Source organism: Augochlora pura, chromosome 1 (assembly GCF_028453695.1).
Source record: "Augochlora pura isolate Apur16 chromosome 1, APUR_v2.2.1, whole genome shotgun sequence".
Taxonomy (NCBI): Eukaryota; Metazoa; Arthropoda; class Insecta; order Hymenoptera; family Halictidae; genus Augochlora; species Augochlora pura.
This window is the reverse complement of record NC_135772.1, coordinates 12915437-12932217: the sequence shown is the minus strand read 5'-3', so window position 1 is coordinate 12932217 and position 16781 is coordinate 12915437. Positions and strand designations below refer to the sequence as shown.

Below are 16781 nucleotides of genomic sequence, written 5' to 3'. Positions count from 1 at the left end.
AATTCGTTGTTGTCGTTGCACGCGTTGGAGCGGATCATTCCGCGCGGAGATAAACACCGTGAAAATGTTCAATGGTCGAGAAGTTGGGCCGGCCCGTCAGGTGTCCGCGCAGCAGCGTCGGCTTCTGCGCGCCGATAACGTAATTGAAATGTCTTCTTCCATTCGCTCCCCTTGCCAACGCTCTCCGGCATAAATCACGGTCGGCCGATCGACTTCTTTAAGTGGATCATTCGTTAAATGTAAATGTCGCAATAGAAATCTTGCCGGGATCTCGTGGTGGGTAAAGATTTCTCTTCCTTTAAATGACCATGCTCGGCGAGGCTGCTTCCCGTTTCCGATAATGCCAACGGAACGGTCCCTTATACGCGGTTTTATCTTCTCCCCTGAAGCGGAATCGCATGAAACGGGTCAAAAACGTACTTGTGCACTCCGCTTTTTTTTTCAGAATAATTTGATGCAGGCAATATTGGTTTATTCAAATCTACCTTTGCTTGTTCTAGTCGTTTCTCTTTATCGTTGTTGGGATTAAACCGCGGGACAATACAAGTCGTGAAGATTTTTGGAGATTTGATCACTTTATCTTGCATTTATTTACTCTTACAGGAAAAATTATTTGTCGGATATCGCTAATTACAGCAATTTTCTGAGAAGATTGCAAAATGGTCGGGTTATCGTATAGATTGCTAGTATTAATTCCGATATGTAGCGTTTTTAAAAAACTTTATTTTACAATTTCTAAATTCTCTGTTCTTGGTGTAAATAAAATGGTTTGTCGGATATCAGAAATTGAGCACGTTTTTTTGAGTATATTACAAAAATGTCGGGCTGTCGCATCAAGCAACCATAATTAATTCACACGCTTATTTAATTTGAATTAATTTAATTCGTGCCAAATTGGCTTTAATCTAATAATAGCTAAATTAGACAAGAAAATTAACAAAAGAGTGCACGATGTAAAGCCTATTTTTAATAAAGCCTTATTTTAAGGCTGTATTATATTTAACACGTTATTACAAGTTTACTGACCTACTAATATTTATGCACAGTTGATTATACACAAAACTCAAAGAAGTAACAATTGTAATATTATTTCATTTCTCGCGCACTGTTGTTTCGAATTCATAGAACGTATATTTCCTCGTTACTGTGTCCTATCCCTTTAATTCCATATTCTTTTTATTGAACACTCAAAATTTCGACAACCCAAAATTGCATAAATAAGTCCTCAATTTTAGATATACATTGAAATAGTCTGCAAAAGAGAGCTACTGCATTCGCGTTTCACCTTTAAAGATCACTTAACGGGAAACCGCTGCAGCAGTGTGTAGTAACCAAACGGTTAATCTTATCATTCCGAGTTTAAAAGTATAAAGAGATGCTATTAGAGGTATGAATTTTTCATGGCGTACGTGTACGTATTAAACTTTATTTATGGATACATTATGATCCATTATTCTCTCTATATTTATTTTAGAGATGATCCAAAATTTCATTCAGGGTTTCTGTTGTATTTCCATAATGTTCTTCTTCTGATGTATCGATACCCAGCTGCTCTTAGTTTTTTTACTAAGAGCGTTTAATTATCAAGAGAAAAGGTGTTTGGAAACCTTTTTAAAAATAATAGTAACAAGAACTAACAATTGATAAGAATCGAAAGAAAACTAATAACTAGATTAGAATTAAAACAAAGTTAATAATCAAATAATAGTCAACAGTTTGTCTATTGTTATTTTGTCGCTTTAAAACTGAAATCGTCTAACAATTATATACCGTGACTGGTGGAGGGGGAACTTGAAACAGAAAAATACTCTAAAACATTGCATGTTTTGATTTACTTTAATTGCGCTAAATAGAGAAAGCACAGAATAATGGCTTCGTCACAGGAATAACTGCCGTACAAACAATTTACACGTCCACAACGTTTCTTTCATTGTACACTGCAACGATTTACAGACGTTGCACCACGAGCAATGTCTTTATAGTTCTCGTCACCACCGACTCATGCGCGCGAGCACAGCCGCGACATTCTAAGCACCTAATCCATCCTTTTATGGATTCGGAGAACAAATGTCACAGAAAATACATTCAACGCGATCGTCGCTTTTCCTTTCAAGAATCCTTGTTCCTTTTTCAGTTCAAGGACAGTTTTCTTTTACTTTTTCTCCCTCTGCTCGGAGATCCAGTTATGTTATTTTTTTTGCATAATACGAGGTGTTATTGCGCACCAGTTTTAACGCCGCGTGCGAGACCAAAGAAAGTTTCGTTGCATACGAAAAACTTCTAGCGCGGCTGTTACATGGGGATACACGCGTACACGTACACGCGCGTAGATTATGGTTAGATTATGTTGCTGGAGACAAATGTCGGTGGTGTGTTTCCTGTGCAATCTTCTGGTTAGGCTGACCGAGTAACTCTTCGGCTAATTCGTTAGGATGGTTATCCAGTCTAGTTCAATATAATTTTCTACCATCTCGAACAAGTCAGCGAGACTAGATTAGTATTTACGCTTTTGCGAATTTCTTCATTTCGCAAACATTGACGAGCGTTCGTTGCCGGGTATTCTAAGTATGCCGGATAGCAATGCTTCTGATTTTATAATATGGCTTTTAGCTGGCACGATCTAGAATTTATATGGGAGTGATTCATTAAGATGCTTTTAAGCTTAGAACATCGTTGCGTACCGCATTCTGCACAGCATTCGATACACTATATTTTTCAGATTTGCATATTTGAGTGATTTGCATATTTCTGAGAAACTCATTTGTGTTATAGATAACGGTTCAATTAAATGTTTTAGAATTTTAACTAAAATTGAAGAAAAATGCACCGTTGACTGAAATAAATCACGAATTCGTTCGAGGCGACGCGATTATTACACGTGCTCTTTTTTTGCGTAATCCATCATTGTTTTATCATCGCTTCAATAGTATTTCCTTATCACAATTTTCCGTTCCTGCCGTCACGCGGTGTTCGTTTTGCCGGACGATTTAAATGGTTTTTATGGTGGTATTTCGATGTTACCAATATTGCAAAAATCACACGCGCGGTATAACGTAGATTGCTTTTAGTCAGACTGGAGATTCGCATCGATCTTGACGCGTCTGCCACAACGTTTATCGACTTTACATCATCATTTTCACGCCCGTCACCGTCGCTCTGCACAATAAATCTTTTCTCTGCTGTTTTCACCGCGATTTCACCTCTGGGAAAATAATAAGTCTCGCTCGTCTTCGGATCGAACTAGAAATTACAAAGTCCAATCAAATATGATAATTCCCTCTTTTAAATTACACGTTTAATCCCAGCTTTTAGATTACACGTGCACGAGTTTCATCAGTTAAGAAGTTTAATGCGCGAGCACGTTAACAGCCGCTCCGAAAAAGGCGCGGAAAATCGGAACAAGTTGTTTAATAACATAAGAGTGGAATAGACAAGATTTATCGTCACAACTGTTTTCTTGATCCTTTTGCATCTCGTAGATCTTAAAGTTTACGTAACGCAACTGGTGTCAACACTCAAGCGACTGCTTTCTGATTTGTTCCTTTTGCAATTCCTGATATAAGATAAATCGTAATTAATTTACATAAACTACGAATTCATACTATATTACAGATTCTATATTTTAATAGTTTAATTTAAATTTGATAAGTTATCGTTTTTTCGGTCACTATAAGTGGTACAAGTAGCATTCCGAAGCATCGGTAATTTGGGCATTTACGTTATTTTTGCCTTTCATAAATTTCGTCTACAATTATATGAATAAATAATTAGATTAGTAATTTTAAAGAGCAGCAGGTCTTCGCAGAAAAATCCGCAGCGTCGTTAGCTAGCAGATTTTAAAAAATCTTATTGGCGAAGGTTTCGTTTAGATGCGAGAAGGTTCGATCGTGATAAGGATCGATCGCCGCAGCGAATCGACGAAGGCGTTCTAAAAATCAGTGTGTTCTTTCCCGTGCCGCGACAGGACACCGAACAAATGGTCGACGAAGTCGTCGCCGGAACGAGGTCGCCCGTGTTTCTCCGCGGTACGAATATGGGAAACAGTGTTACGCCGTCTAAATGTGACACGTCGGATAATTGAGTAGCGCTCGCAGGACACCGCGGTTCCGCATACGCCGTGTCCAGGCTCGAATTTCGAGATTAATCATCGGCCGCGAGGATCGCGAGTGAGATCGAGTGTGAAGATCCTGCCGCCGCGCCGGGATAAATAATCTGCCGGGCGCGTGCTACGTCTGGAATCCGACGGAAGCGTGTGTGCGAAGGAATCCGAGAAGAAGAAGGTCGAAGGAGATACACGCAGGAAGTAGCCGGACGACGAAGGATTCGAGAGAGAGAGAGAGAGAGGGAGAGAGGCCTGGCCGATAACGCGATTGAAACATCCGTCCGAGCGCATGCACGCGTCCTACGAGGCTGAGTCACGTACGCGCGTTTTCGATTCGAGGCTTCGGGGACGTGATACCGTTTGATTCCTCGCATTAGAGTCCACCTTCCACGATATCGGGCCACCTTCCTCGTTCCATGCTGCTCGCCGCGCGAGCTCAAAGATTCCGTGGTTCCCAGGAGTCGCCGGATTCACCTTAGAGTTGTCTTGTATGCGACGCCGCCGCGCGAGATCTCCCCGGAGATGCTGAAGATACGGATGCTGGATTACATCGGGGACACCGGGTGAGTCTTACCGCACCGCTCCTGCTTTTTGCACATCGACGACAGTGCTTCAATCTTATAAACTGCTGATTTTTCGCGCCGCGTGTTTGCAGTCGGGCCCGCGCGTCTTTGAATGATGAGAATCCGTCGGACCTTTGCTTCTGGAAAATGGGCTGCCACCTTTTACAGGGTTTTTCCTGGAAAACTATTTCTCTTGGGAGACCAGCCAGGATTATCTGTACAACGAGCGAACATTTAACGCTTTACTTGCCGGAACGTTTTAGTCCTGTTAACAGCGAAGATAAGAAGGTTCGGAGTTTCTTAATATATTTTTCGAAAGCGACGATAACTTTGTTCATGATTTAACTCGTTTGAATTATTATAATGGAACAGCTTCCTCGGAAATTGTTTTTTCAAACTAAATTATCCGAGATTTATTTACGTGCAACTTGGCCACTGTGAAACCTGTTAATTCCGGTAAATAAAGCATGATCGTTGTTCGATCCCTTCAATAATGCCGTCGTTTTAATACCAAGTTTATACCTGAACACATTTCTAGCGTTTTTGGATAGTTGTCACATTTTGAAACAGCGCAATGTAAGATTTACTTAACTCAATCTCTCTGTCCGATATTTTATATGGGTTCAAAGTTAACTTGAAGTAACTGAATTTAGGAACGCTGTAACTAGAAATTAATTAACGTGTGTGAAGCGTCATGTAAAAATGGCAATGTATACGATTATGAAGGAAATAACAGAATAAGCTAAAAATTATAATAATTATAGCTAAAAATGAAATGAAAAGTCACCTAAAGAATTTAAGGATACCTTCTCATTCTGTTCAATCTATGGAAATCGTCAAGAAATTAAATAGATTTTTATTCAACTTCACGTATTCTCAGACAATTTTTATTTTACAAGAGACACGGTCTACTGATGTATTTGCAGGGTCGTTTCAATTTATTTTACAATTATTACAATTTTTACAATTTTGCGAAATATATTGAATCGCTTCCCTAGTATATCCTTAACAGACAAAACCTATTAAATTTAAAGAATTTCATGTTTCAAGAAATCCGTAATAAATCAGTGTTGTACTGATGTTATTTAGGTCACAGCAATTACTTACAATTAGACAGCGCCGTTCATTTAAGACCAGCAAGCTGGTAAATATGTTAAATATAATTTACGACGCGAGAAACACTTTGAAAATACTAATTGTGTTATTCAAATTTTAGAGAAATATTAATTTATAGTTCTTAGAATTGTAAAATAAAATTGTCAGAATTGTTAAAATGTGTAAAATTATTCTCGATTATTGCTTTTATGTATCGAAGGGACGTCGACGTGCGTCGCATTGCAATTGTCACGGTGGACGCAGCGAAAAGTGATTTAGCGTAGCTGTATGCAATTAAAGGGAACGAAGGGAAAAGAGCTCGTATTTTGACGCTTAAAATTCCAAGGTGCTACTTCCTTTTATCGTGTTGTGCTTTTAAGAACACACTCGGTATTCGTATCTGGAATGAAATTATGATTGGGGGACCCATTTTACACGCCTCGCAGTCCACCACTAGGAATGCATCGGCCAGAATACTAATGAACACGCACGAGAACAAGACCGATATTCTTTTCCACTCCGAATATAACAACGGCTCCTCGAGTTCACTTAACGTATTTAGATAAAATTTTCAGGCGGAATTAGAACGAGCCGAGACCTCGTTTCGTCAAGGTCCCCCAGCTCGCTGCCACCCTCGAATAAAACAAAATGGCATGAAAGCCTGATGTACGTGTTCCCGCGTATGTGTGTTCTTAATTGGACCATTTATCAACACTTGTCGGGTTATTGGGCTGTCCGAAAAGTTGGTGCCGGTTTTTCGTTGACTCCAATGTGTCTAAACAAGTGGAAGTTAACACTTTGCCGACCGGTAGCCCAGAAATCAGCTTTTTTTCCGGATCGGTAGCTTGTGAATCGGTTGTCACGATAAGCAACAATTTGTTGTCCATTGTATTGAGATGAACGTGTTAGATTGTACTACTGTCGGTTCCAATATTATTATATCATTTTTTAAATATTTGATATCTTTTACGATTAATAAAATAAATAAAATAAATAGCATATCCTCAGCAACATCGTATTAAATAATATTTATGATAATATTTAATATTGAATACTACGTAAAGTTGTACTCATTTTTAACCCTTTCAAAGCTGATTAAAATTAAAAAGTATGCTATTACAAAATATTCTATTTTTATGATTTTCTGTCTGATGATATTACTTGTAATATTGGAAACGTATAATTGATTGGAGGAAAAAAGTAAAAACACATTAATCCCAATTAAAAATAATTTGAAGACGAAATATTTATGCGATGAATCTATCACACTAATTACAAATATTTTTGTCAATTCTGCAAACCGTATCATTTCATAGACGATTCCCGGGATCAAATCGATGTTAACAGATTTCTTTATTATTTAGGTGAAACAATTGTTCTACATGGTCCGGGAATAACTGATCAATAACTTGATAAAACCTCGTCGTAAATGATTACTTTGCTTCTCAGTCTCTCGTCCCGTAGAAACTTCAATTATTATTCTCGAATCATGAACATAAACGATGTCGGCCATTGAAGATCACTTTCACAATTGTAAGTGACATTACGGGCTATTATCTCGCGTCTTGCACTACTATTACAGTATTCATTTACAGGAGCACCTCGTAACGCAGCTTTCCTTTGTCATCAGATTTCGAATGAAAGTGATTTGCCTTTTGTGTTTCACTATCGCGTCTACTTTCTTGCTGTTATCTCAAAAGGTTCACGTGATATACGGCTTCGCCTCTTCTCAATTTCCTGCGTAAAGATGGTTTACTCAGCAAACACCTGCGAGAACGAAACATTTACGGTCGTTCCTTATAGCGAACGCGACAAATAGAATTTTTAATAAATACAATTTCTTTCCTGTGTTTTCTCTTATGCTTCCTTTTCATTAAATTAGGAATCTCCCGTTTAATAAATTATTTATGATTCGTAACAGTAAGATTTGTTTCGTCTAAAATTTGCCTAACAGTAAAGTCTTGCTTTTTCTAAAATTTTCTTAACAGTAGAATTTTTCTATTCTAAGACAAGGACTATTTACACCGCACTGTTTATCGCGTAAATTTATGTGATGTAACAGTAACGCATATTAGCCGATTGAGAGCTTAAGAAATATTAAAAGAGGTTGAACACTTGTTGCACTTTCGTGTCTGTGAATCAGGCTCGCAAAATTTGAAAGAAATCGAGCTCGAAATATGGTACCGAGTAGTACGCGCTTAAACTACTCCAAGTCCGGTAAATTGCGCTTTCGGGTACATACTTTCAACCCTCGTAACTTCATCAATTTTTGGCAGATTGATTTTCGAGTTCCGTTTTTTCGTAAAGAGAAAAAAAGAGTTCCGTTTTAAAGTAAAATGTTGAACACTTTCCTCGAGAATTATAACAGGGCAAATTGAGAAACGAAATAATACTTAAAAATCATGGCAGAAAGTAATGCAAACGTGAAAACAGCATTCACAGAATTTTTTTGGATCAAAATAATCTTACCCTGCCGAGCACGGTATTATCCTTCAGAGCAATAAAAAGTCAACGAATCGTTTCTGACAAATAAAACACGATAATTGAACTAATTTGTAACGAATTAAAAATTAAATTGCTCACACTACTGCTTGAAATGATTACGTCGCTTGAGTGTAAATACAGTTATCATTTTAAAAAGTCGTTTAAACGTAAGGTATCAGTACAGATCGGGACATGTGCTACTAAATAGCGAGGGCAAGGAAAGGAAGAGAACATGTGCCGACCTTGGTTTTGTTCATCAAGTACTTAACCTACCCAGCGGAATTACTAATTGTAATGCCATTGTATTTTACTAATCTTCGCATCGCGTGGTTGCATTGAAACGATTGCATTAACGACACTAAGAAACATCTGCAGAAGATCTGTGACAAAGCGATAATGGAATTGTAAACGTTATCTTCTTTATCAATAAAGTTTTCCCATTAATCAAACTGTTACATCGTGCAACGTTTTCGTACGCGACAATGCTACAACGAAACATCCTAATTAGCAAGATAAACGCGTTAATACCGTCGTGTTAACATATTCCTACATTAGTATTATTTTTGTTGGCAGAAAATAATTACGGAGCGCGCGAGACGCGTTGCACGCACGACAAGATATTCGCGTACGAATTTCGGATCGATTATGCCCGGCTTTATTGGGCCAATTTGGAACCGCAATTTTCCAATGAAATCCAATAAAATAAGCAAAGCGTCGGCCGGCAGGAATACGTTTCTAATTTCCTGTTTATTCAACGCGACCCACGCCATCAATTTATCGGCGGTGTAATAACGGTCGGTTTGTGGGTGCAAAACGTTAGCAAATTGATCTAACGAGGTCGTCAATGCTCGGACAGGAAGGCAGAGAGGCGTCACAAGGTTTCACTCGGTGAAATTTTTCCGAGTATCAAGAACGAGAGCACTCGTTTTACGCGGCGCGCTTTTAATGCGCATTCTATTAATATTATACGGGGAATAAGAAATTCCGTCGGAGCCGCGTACAAAAAGGGTAGAACCTATTTCGAAAGAAATATTTTGAAACATCGTTTATACGACATCGTTTATACAAGATAACAATGACGTACATAGACAATAAATAATTACCGAAACAAGAATTGTGATTAAAATGAAAAGGAAAGGTGATTACCATAAATATTGTGTTCGAGATGTTACATTTAAAACGTACGTTGATTTCGTTTTAAGTATAAAAATCAATGAGATATTGACACTATAGAATTATGGTGAAAATATCTATTATTTAATTTCTAATCCTACTTACTGACAGATGCGAGAAGTATTACGCTCATTTTCATTCCTTCCAGGATATGAAAGTTAAGACTCTTTCCTGAATGGAGATTATATTACCTAAGTAGATGAGAGCATACTCCTCGAATTAAGTGCACAGTCTGTTCAGGAAATTTATGTTCAGAAAGTGTTCCTAAGTGTTATGTCCGGGATTTCGTTTAATGCAACGATCTTCTTTTACGCTCGCGCAAGTAACTACGACGTCGATCAAAAATTAATCGCATTGAAATCACATTCATTTATACAGATTTATGCATAGTGTCTTACACGCGTTATACTTATTCGAGCGATGTTCCCTCTGTATTTTTTTTCGTAAAATGGTGACACAAAAATTTATTGATTCTGCAACGTTTGACCCTCGTGTCGTGTCGAAACCACACACAGTTTGTGAGGAGCCAATTAAATACTCTTTCATTGTTATTTGTACACTCTAAAAAAGAGAATAATATTTTTTAAAATGCGCCAATCGATTTAATATTTTATTTTATTATAATATTTTATTTCGAACGCTTTACAGTTTTTGAACAGATAACTAGATGGAATAAGGAATAATTGTTATTCAAATAAAATATTCAACCGAGATAAATTCATTTCTAGACGCATATTTATTCGAAACAATTTGAATAATGCCAATTAGGTGCATTAAAAAAATTTTTCATCGCCACCAGTAGGTTCAAAATTGGTTCATCCATGTAACCGCGTTGCGAGAATCGTGTCCGCGTCCAAAATTCGACACTATAGGATCGAAAGTAGAATGTCCTTCAAAGTGTTCCAGATTCGTTGTCGCGTGCGATCTCTTTTATTCCTAAAAAAGTATTTTGAAGTTGCACGCGGATATCATCGGGCAAAAAATTTCGCTTCTGGACGAGCTCTTTGTTGCGCCGCGTTTCCAATAAAGTGGACTGCAGAGGCTTTTAGAGTGCGGTTTCGCGGGCATATTCTGTCTACGTTGGGGGTACGCTCGACGATTACCAGCTAGCAAATTCGATCGTGCATCCTGCTGGATTCTGTCATACAGGATGTGTGGCGGTTGGCTTAGTATCCTGTTGAACGTCGCAAAATGAGATACGCGGTCGGAAAATTTGTGTTAGCGATTTCGATGGTAAACGTTCTTCGATGATTACGCGTGCAAACCAATCGACGATATGGATTAAATACTAATGACCAGGCTGCTGCGGATGTTTACGTTCATATTAATGTTTCATGAATAATGTTAAATATAACATGAAAGCATTGACAAGAATTTCGACGCTCCTCAATGACAATCTTTCTTGTCACTGCATTCTTATTCATCGTTCGATTATTCAATTAAATTTTCCAAGTTGATTGTAAGAGTTCTAACTCCGATGAGAAAGTGTACTCTCTTTTAATAATTTTTTTATAGATTGTGCACAACATAAAAACGTTCTTGAATACTTCTTTGCAATTTTGTTTTTGTCGTGATCATTTTTATCAAAATAGTTAAAATGGCTCTCTCACTTTACAAACATAAATTCAATTTCGATTTAAAGTATTTCCATGATTATTTATTATATTACAGTTTTATTACAGTTCAGTAACTGTAATGAATAAATTCAAAAGTTTAAGATTCAATTCGAAGGAGAAATATCGAAGTCAGCGTGAGTGAAAGGAGTGTTACGAATCGAGAGCGAAATTTGTTTAATGTTACTACTGTAATAGTCTCTTGTGGATTAGTCATATTTCAATAGTCAGACTACGTTCTCGATGCGTAGGTTGGTCTCTTACTATATTCGTCGTTGTTTATCGGCTGAGTCAGTTCTGTAATGTAATTAAGGTGCATGCATAATAACTAATTCGTTTGTATTCAATCTAACGCTCGGTTTGTACAAGGACTGAATTTCATTTTCGCTTGTATAGTCGGTTTGATTAGCTCTTCCTTAGGGTGCTTAGTTATCAGTGACCCTGGAGTAAAGTATAGAAAGTTGTACTAGTTGTAGTATAACTATAAAAAGTAAAAAAGTATAAAAACATTTTTATATATATGCATATAGATATGTGTAACTTCGTATTGAAAAATTGTCAGCGAGAGCTATAATTATCAAAGATAATTAGCGTTCCCATTAAAGTGCCCCACCCTGTACACATAAGTGAAATAGAGTGATAGGAATAGTATCGATTAGTCATTGCGGATTAATTAAAAGCAGTCGTGTCTGCGCAGACAGCAAACTCGTTTTATTTTTAATTACATACCTTTTTGGTTCCATCTAGTTTTTGTTTCTTTTTTCAAGAGTACGACTGGCGAAATACGCTTTTGCTGTCCAATAAAATTTAATGTTAAACGTCACTTTATAAAATAGTAGCTTCGACAGAGTCTCGAATTCTAATATCAAATTTTTAATCGAACACTGTGTGCATTTCAGTATCACATTAACTTCGAAAATTACGTCGAAGTTGTAAATAATTTAATGTAAGGTTGGATGCACGCATTGATAAATCTGTTGAAATCGTTTTTAATAGATAAATCGATGTGTACTCGAGTTCATCAGTCACAGTATTCGCGTGACTAAATGGGGCACTAACGAAACAGATGGGGTTACAACGAGGCTGTACTGGGTGTTCCGCGTAACTGTCGTCACGATTTTTCAAGCACTTCCTAATAAAAATATGCTCCGAGCAAAAGTTAAGCAGCTTTTAATCGGCAACATATTGCAATATAAAACTTTCCGGAGAAATGTTTCATTCGTAAAAATCAAAGTCGCCTTTAGTGTTTCAAATTGCATGGTATGTTTTTTACTTCGGAATATTAAAAAAAATATTAATAAAAAAAAGAATTCGCTGAAACGATGCTACTGTCGATGTTTTACTCTTCGAATTGGTACAACATAAACTAAGACAATTTTTAACGATTTGATTCGATTAATTCCATTTATCCTTTACATCAAAATCATCCGAAGGTCATGGTACAACGGGTAGTTGAATTCGATTAAATTCCAGTTACGATAATACGAAGTGAAAAATATAACGCGCAATTTAAAAAATGAAGGTGGCCTTGATTGTTGGAAATGGAATATTTTTTTTAAACTTTAAAGTCAGACTGTCGGAAGTGTTGAAAACGTCATGACGACAGTGGCACGGGACACCTTGTACATTCACGTATCTGGTCCGCGATCGGCTTTCGTCGTTGTAATGAATGAATGAATGTGTAATTGGCCGGCGTGGTCCCAGCGATTCGATTTCAATTGAGTCAATGAATCTGTGAGCAGCGATGATGCTCGAAATGGTATCAGCGGGTACGAACTTTCATTTGATCGAGGCCACGCTTGACCTTTCCCTTTTTGGTCTTCCATCAAATTGAAGAACACATTAATTACTGCGGGATCCGCTGTTTAATTATTTCCACATTCGTTATCGGAACTCGATATTTCGCGGAAGCAGTTATTTCTGCGGCTCACTTGTTAGATAGCTTCTAAACTCTGAGAAAATCCACGAAGTTCTAGAATTCTAACCGATCGATTTCTGCGGACAAATCAACGATATCGTTAAAATTTTATTTCCGATCAACCGAGTAAACAATTACTGCGAATTAAACGAATCACGAATATTAAGGTGCAAAATTGTCGATTTCGAGATGCTGTATACAGTACCGTTCAGATATCAAAATTCTTCGAATAAATACATTATTTTTAGCATTGTAAAAAGTGATATTTACGGTTTCCCGAATTTTACAGTACAACAGTTCTGCTAAAGTTTCTTCAGCTGTGAACAATGACAGCTTCGTAAATTCCCAAATTAGCGCGTCGCCTGTGGCTGATTTATTAATCGGTTGAACGAGTTTTGAACTTTAAACTCCCTAAATCTGAAGTCGCGGAAATTTACGCATTTTTAAATATGTATTGCATGTTCAACTATTAAATTTCATCTAGACGCAGGTACACAGAAAACAAGTCTTAATTTTTACGAATATTGTAAAATTGGCATTCTGCCATTTGACGTCATATTATTCTATATACATATAATTGATAAATACAGGAAACTGAGAACCTGAATTTTTACGAAAACACAATGCTCTGTGTTTCAGGTAAGAATCTTTAATACTTCTCGTACTATCTGCTTTCGAAATCTCTACATTTTGAAACAATAGCAATGCCGCGTTTACCGGAACAGTAAGTACCGAATCCACTTTCAGTGAACCACTTTAAAATTCTCCATGCATTAAACACTTTCCTCCTCGTTCAAATTTTATGTCGCTTCCTAAGAATGGTATGTTTTATTTATCTTCATATTCAAGCCTTCGGTTCCATCGCTTATACATTTAACTCCAAATAATTTAGATACAAATAATATTTATATTTTGTTTGGATTTATTAGGTGCATCCGACTTCTTAATGAAAAATAAATATTACTTTCATTTCATCGAAATGAAAATAGGAATTAATAGTTTCATTCCTACCTTAAGCAATCTAACGATCTAAAAGCATCATAATATTATTTTTTCATTATTTCGACGCTTTCACTATTTCGTGTTTCATATTTATTTTTCTTATAAATGCATAAAATTCGCTATATGATTATAATCCACATATTAGAGAAATTGAAATAAAGTATGCAAATACAGTTTCGACTCTAAACTTTAGAGTTTAAACATTTAGAGGAATGAAATGCCTCGGAGTGTGTGCGCGGTACACGCATCATCTTTAAGCAACGCGAGGAAAGAGAAGAAATCTGTCATTCTGAACTTTTTGTTAAAAAAAAAAAAAAAAAAAAGAGAAGACGCTATATGTTCAGCCAGAGAAACGTCTAAAAGCTCTCTAGCAATACCGTAGAGAGTGATTAGAATCACAGACATCCTTTTAGGTGTACGTTCTACGCGAAACGTTCGGGAGCACAGAGAGAGAGAGAGAGAGAGAGAGAGAGAGACTCATGGAATTCTTCAAAAGAATAAAGGCGCGTTCGAACAACATGCATAAAAAGTCCTCGGAAATCTGTAGTTTTTAATCACGCAAAGATTCCCACGGAATCACTGAAACGCGGCTTTAATTTCGCGAATGGTCAACGTGTTTTTCATTAAAGGAAATAACAGGCGCGCACGTATCTATTCGTGACTGCGATCAATTTGCCAATACGTTTCAGAACAACGTTCACGTGCGCCGTTATTCGTGCAAATTATTCGGAGCCAATTGAATTCTTAAAATGTTAATTTCTTTCACGTAATTCCCCGCAACGTGTTTACACATGATATAAGACGCATAATTTGAAAATACGTGTTCCTTGTGCTTATGAAATTAACAGAAATCTTATGAAACGCAATTAGCCTCTACGGTTCTAACACTTTCTGTTTCCACTTCGTGTTCTGGCAATCGTTATTAATTTGTGAAACTGAAAAATCGTAGTTGCAGACTTTTCCTTAGTGAACAATCATTTCACAAGACAAATAATGATTGAATCACGAGTGAAAAATTCAAGAGAACGTAATAATATATTATTCACTAATTGATAACTAAATTGTGGATTTTCGTGCAAAGTAAAGATTGTCCAAAACATAAGTTGGATGAAAATGTTTTTCCTCTTTTAATAATTATAATTTTACGGTTTCGTATTTGAGTTAGTAATTGTTGTCATAAATGCATAAAATCCGTAGTCTACTAATGACTATACTGTTAATGCAACCTCTTGGAAACAGTAATAATAATAATAAATAAATGATAAAAGAATATTTCCAGCTTCAAAAAGTATTATAAGAATTGTTATTTTTTTAGTCTTTATTTAAGAGTGTGCATAAAAATCTGAATTCCATCCGTTCCGTGCAGCATTTTCGCCGTGCCGTGCAAGGCAATTTGAAAACCGAATTCCAATCCTTTAGACGGTACATTATCCTTTCGTCTATCCGGTAATTTTGGTTTATGTATTCATCCGCATGTATTACAATGTAGGCTGCGGCAGGGAAGATACGAAATCTGTTTCACAGTTTAATCGCACGCGATTTCGCTTCTAGCGAATATTAAAGAGCATCTGCCTCTCGCAAGAACCAGAAAACCGTATGCTGCTCACGTTCGGGATCAATCAATCTTCGAGAATGCCGTGATCATTTTTTCCCGCGAAACAGAAACAAATTGATACAATGTATTTGCATAATCGCTCGTTTTTTTCAACGCGCCGGATACGATATGGCCGTGGTGCCGTCCGTTCGAGTTTTTTTTGGTAACGAGCGTATTACTCGCGTCTTAAATGTACATAATCATTATGTTTACGCGTATTTTGACACTTGATCCGGGAATTTTATAACCGGCCCTCGATGCGTTTAAGCATTTAATTGAGCAATAAATTTCGGGTGCTCGGTGTGTGCTTGGCGAGCGTGTATCGGCCGTGTATATAGCTTCCGTGTGCGAGTATTTTTTCGAACCGAGCCCGATACTGTTTAAAGTGTGTATTAAGGAATGCAATTTCGTAACTGCGAAATAACTTCTGACGTTGCGTAAGGCACGAGTTGCTCTGACAAATCAGAATTTGTTTCATGTTAGAGTCTATCGCTTTCGCTGAACCGTACCTTTTCCGTTGTAACGCTGTTGCCATCTGCCTGTAAAAATTCTTTAATTATATTTTCGTTGACCGACTTCGAAAAGTTGGTACTCTTCTTTAATATAAAATTATATCGTACAGATTATACTTCGTTTTCAATTCGGAAACGAAATTATCTCTACGGAAAGAATTAATTATATAATAAAGTTTCTAAAGTTAACAGAAACTGCGTTGAAGAAAGTTCAGCACTGTATTAACGGGACGATAAGCTTGAATATAGAAGTTACGAAATGAAACAAACAGAAAATAGAAAAGTGAAATGTTAATGTGTAATATAAATCTCGAGGACGGGAACGGTGATTTTATATATTAATTCGATATGTCCGTATCGAATTAATAATTTATCTTCGGAAATATCGGATTCTATGTAACATGGTTAATGCGAATAACGTATACACGACGCTGATCAAACGAAACATTGAGGAAAACAGTGGTCGTTACATTGCGAAATGTGAGAAATTATGAATTATATATATTTATCATACTTAATTCATACTTAATGACGAACACTGGAATTACAGAGTTCAAAATATTAGTTTCGTAAGGATGAGGATACATTTACTCTGCAATTAAAAAATACATTTACAAATTCGATAATTGCGAGATTAGAAATCCAAAGCTCGACACTTGAACGAGTTCGACGTTAAACATCGCGTGATATGTGATATCGGATTTTACATCGTTGGAAAATGGATC

At 36.8% G+C, this 16781-nt stretch overlaps 1 protein-coding gene across 7 annotated transcripts in view; it reads left to right on the top strand.

Annotated features, from left to right (window-relative positions):
- Window positions 1-16781, top strand: part of LOC144472927 (rap1 GTPase-activating protein 1) — a 180200-nt gene that overhangs the window by 8333 nt on the left and 155086 nt on the right. For 3 of the 7 annotated variants that reach the window (XM_078187010.1, XM_078186928.1, XM_078186681.1), the window contains exon 2: window positions 3965-4665. In XM_078187010.1, coding sequence (XP_078043136.1) covers window positions 4625-4665 — 41 coding nt within the window. In that variant the 5' untranslated portion in view covers window positions 3965-4624. Of the gene's footprint in view, window positions 1-3858; window positions 4666-16781 lie in introns of all 7 variants that reach the window. The other 4 variants (XM_078186841.1, XM_078186516.1, XM_078186760.1 and 1 more) reach the window with 2 other exon arrangements.